The sequence below is a fragment of the Hypomesus nipponensis genome, chromosome 11 (genome assembly GCF_054491055.1).
Source record: "Hypomesus nipponensis isolate SF chromosome 11, ASM5449105v1, whole genome shotgun sequence".
Lineage (NCBI taxonomy): Eukaryota > Metazoa > Chordata > Actinopteri > Osmeriformes > Osmeridae > Hypomesus > Hypomesus nipponensis.
This window is the reverse complement of record NC_140371.1, coordinates 21,435,001-21,443,319: the sequence shown is the minus strand read 5'-3', so window position 1 is coordinate 21,443,319 and position 8,319 is coordinate 21,435,001. Positions and strand designations below refer to the sequence as shown.

Sequence of the window (8,319 nt, the reverse complement as noted above, 5' to 3'; positions counted from 1 at the left end):
GTCTGATTTAAGTGAGAACAGTTTGCTGTCTCACTGTCCCTACAAAGAGATGAGAGAATAATCAATGATTATTTTTCCATCACAAATCTCACAACCTTCTTATGGCTCCTCATAAAAGTAGGATGAGGAGATCTCATTTCAAGCGGATTAACCCTCCTTGGGTTTTCAATTACAGCTCAGAATTGATTGGTTTTATCTCCTTTCTCATCCATATTAAAACTTTCCATAACCTGTAAAAATATTTGCAATATATTAGCTTCAATATAATCTTTTAGAAACATGAACATTTTGAAATTAACCAGCGGAAAATGAAAGTTATCTTTTTGGACTATCCATCAAATTTTAATGTTGCTCTTACTTTTGTAAAAAAAAAGAAAAAAAAAATAGATTACATGATTCATGCTGAATGGCCCAGAGTATCTTCTAATTAAATGTCTTTGAGCCATGAGAGGGAGGGTCTTTAACAACCCCCTAGCTCAACCTCAGCCGGCTGAAATAGGCGTGACATTCCCACATTCCCAGGCAGTTCTTTGACTCATACTAGAAGCAGACAAGAGGGCTGATTGCAGGGCACTGGGATGTTGTTTAGTGTGATGTGCGCTGTCTGAACAGGGAGCCAAATCTCAGCCCTGACTCAGAGTTTCAGCCAGCGAAGGAACACAATCTCATTCCTACATCATCAGCTGCTGATTTAGTGTTGTCCAGGCAACAGACATGTCCTGAGATGGACCGCTGAGGGGATGATGAGTCGCTAGGTGTCGGAAGGAAGGAGCTGGAAAGTAGCAGCGAAGTAGGATCACCTTGACCCACAATGCTTAGCGTGTGTCTTAGCGCTGGCTAGGGGAGAGCCAGGAGTGGAATACTGATCCACACAGGGTCCTTCAGACAGGTAGAGCCCTGTCTGGAGGGACAAGAGGCCCGAGACTGACAAATAACACTGCAGATCGACAGAGACGGAGAGAGAGACTGAATGAACAAGTCAGAGAGGTAGAGGGACTGGAGGGGAAGGGAGGAGGCATTTAAGATGGGCAGAGAGAGAGAGAGGAACGTGCAGGGAGGGTGAGGAGAGGGCATCAGTCGTTATTCCCCAGGTGGTTCAAGTCGACGTGTTCACAAAGAACCTCTCCAGCTGCATGCTAAACCGAAAGCCAAGAGAGGGATACAACATACTATCACCGGAACTTTTATTACTCAATTTTTAAATAATACTTGATGACATTACATTTTTATTGGGTTTGTTTTTAAATAAAATACGTGTAATCTCTCTAAAATGTCTAAGACACATGTATGAACATCACATAAAATAACTGACTTTGATTGTGCTGGTTTAGCATCCAATAAACAAGTTGAAGTGAAAATGTATCGTACTTAAAAACTGTGCAACGTGTATAAAAGGAAAAACAAACCGAGGTAGAAGGAGCCCTGTGAAGAACAGTGTATACTTTTCCTGAAGTGCAAAAGCTTGGTCAAATACACATATAGGATCAAACCTGTGAATCATCTGTGTGACAATGATCTTCAAACGATATATATATATATATATATATATTCCGTATATATAAATACATAGAGGCTTGCATATCTGCATAGAGCAGCCTGTCCTGTTCTAATTGCAGTGATCATTCCCTGTGTTGCAGTGATCATTCCCTGTGTTGATTAAGGTTCAGTGGAGCATGCCTGGTGTTGGCGTCCTGGCTGCACTGTTCATTATTGCCTGTCCGGTCGGCGATCAGACGTCTGACAAGTGATTAATCAGGCAGGCAGCCTCAGCGGAGCAGCCCAAAGTTAATTTCCACACTTCAGCCTGCGGAGATGAATTAGAGGCCCGACCAGAAGAGGCAGCGGCCTCCGTCTCCGTGTGACCCCTGACCCCCGGCCGTGCCCAGATGACGTCCAGCCTCCTCGCTCCGCCTTGAGCCCCGTTCCCGCCGTCGCGCACCAGCACGCAGCGTATCTGGGAACGCCGGCGTAGCGTCAGCCCCTGGAACTGTGGCCGGAGGGGGGCCAGACGGAGGGAGCGGGGAGGGGGGTGGAACACCCCGTCCTCCTGCAGCAGGGCCAGGTGTGTGTCTGTGAGGAGGAGCTGGGCTCGGGGCTGGGGTCGCGGCTGGGGGCTGACGCACACTTCCACGCTGGTGTACAGCAGCAGACGCACCTCCCCCAGGCTGGGCCGGCCCTCATCCATGTTGCCGTGCAGAAGGTACACCAGGTCAGCCAAGCTCTTCTGGAACTGGGAGGACACACGCAGCCCCGCGTCCAGCAGCAGGTCGGGGACGTGAGCCCCCCAGGCCAGGGACAGCCCCGGAAGGTCCCCCTGGAGGAGAGGGTGGCGAGGGGCCTGGATGTCCCCAGGACGGACCGCCCCCAGCAGGGTGCGGCACAGCTCCTGGGTCAGCCTGGGGCTGAGGGTGTGGAGGCTGAGGAGGCTGTCCTCGGTGGGTCCCAGCAGCCTCACGCTCTGGCCCGCGAAGCCCACCTGCACCTCCCTCAGCTGGAGCAGAGGCAGCTGGTGGAACAGGGCCAGGGCAGCGTGGTCAGAGGTCAGGGTGTACACGGCCGACTCCAGGAGAATGAGGAGGGCTGGCTGAGGGATGGGCTGGCTGCACGTGGCCGCGCTGAGCCAGTAGACGGCCAGGATCTTCTGAGAGCTGAGGAGCGATGATGGGAGGGCACACTGGAGGTGGGTCACCAGGCTGGGCAGGGGGAGGGATCGGAGCTTCAGCAAATTGGCAGGGAAGTCCACCAGGCTCTGATAAAACACGGGAACACCCTCACTCTCCTGGGCCACCACAGAACCTTCCTGGGCTACCACAGGGGCTAAGCCTGTGTTCTCCTCTTCAGGTGAGGGCGAGTCCTGGTCCTTGGTTCCGTAGGTGCCTTGCGGTTCTTCGATCCCAGTTCCCTCAGACTGTTTACACTCGCGTTGTTGGTGGGATTCTTCTGGAGCTCGATCGTTGTCCTGATCCTGGAGAGTGGCCTTCTGGTGTCCTTCCCCCGCAGTGCTGGGGTGCTGTGGTGGCTCTGTGGCCTCGGCAGGGGTCTGGCCAGGGGGGGGCGGGGGCAGAGAGAGGGCTGGAGTCTGGGCTGGGGGCAGACAGAGGGCTGGGGGACTATGAAGGCCCAGAACTGACTCTACAGGCTGAATATCCTGGTTGTGTTCCATCTGGAAGTTCTGGACCAAGGGTAGCTCCTTCACCGAGTAGAACACCATACTGTCTCTGACCAGGGAGAACACCTGGCTCTGCTTGACTAGAGAGAAGACCTGACTGTCCTTGACTAGAGAGAAGACCTGGCTCTCCTTGACCACCGACATGGCCTGGCTGTCCAGCACCAGAGACGCCACCTGACTGGACCAGCTGGATCTGGCTGTGGGGGTCTGGAGGACCCTGGGAGAGCCACGCAGAAACCTCCCTGCATCCTGGAATGCCCACGACACCCTGCTGACCAGAGAGCCCAGCCCCGAGGCCTGCTCCCCGTCTAGCACCTCCTCTGCCTGGGACTGTGCCTCGCAGCCCCCCTGCCCCTCCACCACCGACCTGGATCCATCCATCACAGCCAGGCTGAACCGGCCCTCCAGGGCGGCTTCCTCCGATGAACCAGGACCTGCATGACGTGTCTGCCGCGGGTCTGCGGAGAGCAGAGCGTCGGCGTGTGGAAGGCTGGTTATACGCGTGATTCCCGCCGCGCCCCGCAGGAGGGCCGAGTCGTCTAATGAGCTCCCCTCTGAGCCCGGCGAGCCCTCGCAGCCGTCAGCCAGGACGCCCTGCCTCTCGTTAGCGTGCCCCTCCGGCCCCGCCACGCATCCATCACCCCGGCCCAGGACAGGCACCTGGCGGAGGCAGCCTTCCCCTGGACTGTCCTCGTCCTGGTCCTCGTCCCCAGACCCAGCCCCAGCCTCGGCCCCTCCCTGCACGTCTGCCACCATCTCTGGCCCTGATTCGTGAGACGAGTCCCTCTCCAGCTCCAGGGCGTCCCTGGTGTTTACCCCTCGCTGACGGACGTCTCCTCCGCCCGGGGCCGAGCGAGGGGGGAAGACGAGGCGGGTCCGCGGTACGACCTCCTTCTGGTGGGAGAGAGAGAGAAAGGTATAGAGAGGGAGAGACATAGAGAGAGAGAAACATATAGAGACAGAGAGAGAGGGACAGAGACAGAGAGAGAGAGAATGAACAGACTCAAGTGTTTACACATACAGTATATGACTTACATCCACTATCCTGGTTACTGCCCCAAAAACAATGACTAATGCACCGCATTTATTACAAAGGAGACACAGACGCATTATTCCCCCAAACATGAACACCCAAATGCAGTCAGGAGCAGAGAGAGGAGAGCACCACAGTCTGGAAGTGGCCCTGTGCCTTTACTAAAGCTCTTCCCTGCTAGGTGGTCTGCGCCTGCAGGACAGTGTTACAGGGCTGAAATATGTGCATAATAAACAAACAGCACAAGCCAGGGGAGAAGCATTTCATGGTTCATAAAAACCTGTATTAGCTCTGCCTGGGCAGGGAGAGCACTCATTATGGCCCTCGCTTCACCTTGGTGCAGAGAGAGAGAGGACGGGCAGATACGCTTGATCTACAGCCGGCACAGACGGCACACAAACACTCCAGTAGTCTTATCCAAATATACATAAATTAGCAACCGTGCTTGGCTGTTCCTGCACGGTCGTGCTGCTGGAAGGTTAGCCCTCATTAAATGACCTTCTGATACATGAGGCACACACTTCCACTGTTATTCTGCCCCAAGCTTGTGTATGAGGCCGGACCAGTGCATCAATATTACATACCCATGTGTATGCATGCAGGGCTAGCTGAGTGTATGTGTGTGTGTGTGTGTGTGTGTGTGTGTACCGTGATGGGGCAGGGCCCTGGTGAGACAGAGGGCACAGTGAACCGAGGCAGTCTTGATCTGTTCACCACTGACGGGCTGTCCATCCTGCTGGACAACAGGAAGTCAGAAACCCAGACTGATATAACACATCTGTTATTCTACCCAGAGAAACAAACACATTTCAACCTAATGATGTTTATACAAAGACACCAGACAGCAGAGAGAAACGTGTTTCTAATACACGCTGCCGGGTTCTTTGTTTTCAAAAGCAATGTTATTAATTTGTGTGTCGTGACACTTGAGACTTGAAACTGTTTGCAGGGATAAGACCCAACCACACCAGCCCCTCCCCCCTTCACTAAACCATGTATTAGATTTGAGTAGCAAACAACCCAAAAGGCTGTAAGATACGAGCCACTCAACTCGCAGCGGAATCTGAATCTGCATGTAGATTTGAGGATTTACATCCAGTGCAGGGGACAGAGGGAAACGACACACAGATCGTGAAAATGTGTGACAGGAAAGGGCAGCTGTGAAGGGCTTGATGTGGACCAGCAGACAGACTGAGGACGCATCAAGCCCTCCACAGCCACACTGAGAGCAGAGGGAGAAGCTCCTCTGGACCCTTGAAGGATTTCTATTGGTCAAGCTGGGGCTGGGGCGGGGCCAGACACAGTGTGTGTGTGTGGTCATGGTAAGTGTGTGTGTGTGCGTTTACTAACCGCACAGAGCCTGTTCTGTTTTTCCGGGCGTGGACCCCTGGTCTTGCAGACTGCAGCTTCCTCCGGTCCTCTCTCCTCTCGTTAGTTCCAGGGTCAGCGTGACCTACGACACTGCTGGCCTCCTTCCTCCCAGCCTCCCCTCCCTCACCCTCCTCCTCTTCTCCTCTCCTCTCCTCATCGCAGGTGTCCAGGCTCAGTTCCTCCTCCGCTTGCTGTCCGCCCCCAGGCTCCGCCCCTTCAGGTTCTGGCTCCACCCCCTCACTTTGCCGATCCACCTCATTGCTCCCAGGCCCCGCCTTCTCGCACCCAGGTCCCACCTCCTCCATCCCTGGCTCCACCTCCTCGTATACTGGCCCCACCCCCTCGCTCTGTGGCTCCGCCTCTTGCTTCCTGGACACACCAGTCCAACACACACACACACCATCACCACTGTCATTTCAATGGAGAATACATCTAACCTGGAGCAAGCACACAGCTGCAGCCACAGAATGATCAAACCGGCCTGTCTCCACATACCGACGATTTTCCAACTTCTTCAGTTTTTCTTGTTGCCGTTTCTCAAACTCCAACCTAGAACACAGGGAGATGATTACAACCCATCCAAGATGTCAGGAGGGGGAGAAAATAACAGTATAAAAGAAAAACAAATCTGGACAATCAAATCATAGCCTTTACAGCACATGAAGCACACAGGAGGTAGATCTGCAGTAACGGGAGGCCGTCTCCGAGTGGGGAGCTAGCAGGCAGACTGACATCAGAGCTCTCCTGCTAGCACCACAGCCCTCAGCCCCTCAGCCCCGCTAATCACAGCCTGTCTCCAGCCCTGATCCCACAGCAGCCCAGGTCTCCTGGTCAGACAGACCGAGCAGAGAAGCTTGTCAGTGGAGGAACAGGAGAGCTACGGTGGCCATTAAATGGGCGTGGGTCAGATAATCCGGAACCTTCCACCAGGAGTGGGAGAAACAGGCCGGGGTTGACCTTGACTGGCCTCTTTTACGCCGGATATCTGATGGGATATGGCGTAAACATACAGAAGTTGAAGGCCTAAATGATTGTTTCTTGTTTCTTCTTCCAGACACACACACACACACACACACACACACACACACACACACACACACACACACACACACACACACACACACACACACACACACACACACACACACACACACACACACACACACACACACACACACACACAGTTGTAGTTTGGATGGGAGCTACACCCACACCAACCCCTCACTCACAGAGCTGTGCTCATTATCCATTTCCACTTTACCGAAGCAGGCAGAACTCAGCCGCTTCCACAGATATGAAATGATAGAAGATCCAATTAATTCCTCTCGGTTTCGCTGATCAAATTGGGCAGACAGAAACGGCGGTCCAGAGCCTGCTCGGATTAGCAGGATCTGTCTAGCATCCAGACACGATGGCTTCACGCCCTCGCCGTGCGCTGAGGGGTTCGCAGATGAGCTCCCATCTCAAGTGAGTTCTCTGATTAAGGTCAGAGAGTTTATACCACGAGGTGGATTAACGCAAAACAATGGGTCCAGCTTCAAGACAGACTGGTGCGCTCGACTCCTGAGATCTGCAGGGTTGTTTGATGAATGCTTGTGAGCGCATGTACGTGTGTGTGCTGGCTGTGTGTAGTCAGCCTGATGTCTGTGGGTTAGGGCCATTCGTTAGTGATGTGTCAGCAGAGTCAAACCTCCACTGCTCTGAGGGCACACGCCGTGACATCTGATGGTTTAGGGAGACCTCAGCCAAACAACTTTCTCAATGTCCTCAACTTGTAGGACAACAATCCAAGCCTCCATCTTCTCCCCCTGCTCCTCTAACTCCCAACCTCAGCCTCCCCTCCCTCTCACGCCCCCCCCTCTCCACCTCCCTCTCCAACTCCTCTTTCTAGTCTCTCCTCCCTCTCACGCCCCCCCTCTCCACCTCCCGCGCTGTAGTCTCTCGACCACAAGAGTGCTCCTGTTTGGGGCCGCTGTCTTCTCGAGGATATGACAAGCTAGCAGGATGGGAGTCCTCGCTGTAAAACACCAGCCTATCAGCTGCAGGATGGGAGATCTCGTTGTAAAACACCAGCCTATCCCGCGCTCCCTAAGCCTGACAAACACAATGTAATGAGCAAACAGCCCTCAGGTGGATGTGGAAAACCTGACGTTGGCATAACGTAAGAACAGTTCTCCTCCTATGGTTCTCCTCTGGGGGCGCTTGGTCTGAGTGAGGGGGTGGCGCGGAGGACGGAGGCTCAGGTGTGGCAGTGTGTGAGGATCACTCACCCTGGGTAGAGGAGCATGGCCTTGGCCAGGCTCTCAGAGGCTCTGGAGAGGTCTGGCACAGAGACAGACAGCCTGGGACAGGACAGGAGACCGCTCTGGAGGAGAAACCAAACACAGCAATCTGATCTCCACATAGGAGTTAGGACACAGGAGGGCAGCTGTGTCATGAAAACAGAAAGAGACTGATGAAAGTCATCACCACTCCAGGCTAATGAGGGTTGTTTATGCAGCATGAGACAGGTGGCTGTAAAGACCCCTCAGGAGGCTTATACACCTGGGACATGCCGTACAAACGGTTGGGGTAAATTATTAACTCATTCTTCCACTGAATCTGAAAACTAATAGTAAAGGATGGGACCTTGACACTCCTACAAACTTTGAAAAGCATTTGGCTGTTGCTGCATGTGTAATCTTTCAACACTGAGCAAAACAAATACGAACAAATCTTACGTGAGTGCTCTTTACTGATCTCAGTC

The 8,319-nt window shown here is 53.5% G+C and overlaps 1 protein-coding gene across 1 annotated transcript in view; it reads right to left on the bottom strand.

The window, feature by feature from the left end:
- Positions 1 to 1,179: 1,179 nt before the first annotated feature.
- Positions 1,180 to 8,319, bottom strand: part of kif16bb (kinesin family member 16Bb) — a 25,112-nt gene continuing 17,972 nt past the window's right edge. Inside the window, exons 18-22 of the mRNA XM_084709689.1 lie at positions 7,844 to 7,938; positions 6,069 to 6,122; positions 5,553 to 5,942; positions 4,851 to 4,935; positions 1,180 to 4,063 (exon numbers count right to left, since the gene is read on the bottom strand). Coding sequence (XP_084565815.1) covers positions 1,730 to 4,063; positions 4,851 to 4,935; positions 5,553 to 5,942; positions 6,069 to 6,122; positions 7,844 to 7,938 — 2,958 coding nt within the window. The 3' untranslated portion in view covers positions 1,180 to 1,729. The remainder of the gene's footprint in view (positions 4,064 to 4,850; positions 4,936 to 5,552; positions 5,943 to 6,068; positions 6,123 to 7,843; positions 7,939 to 8,319) is intronic.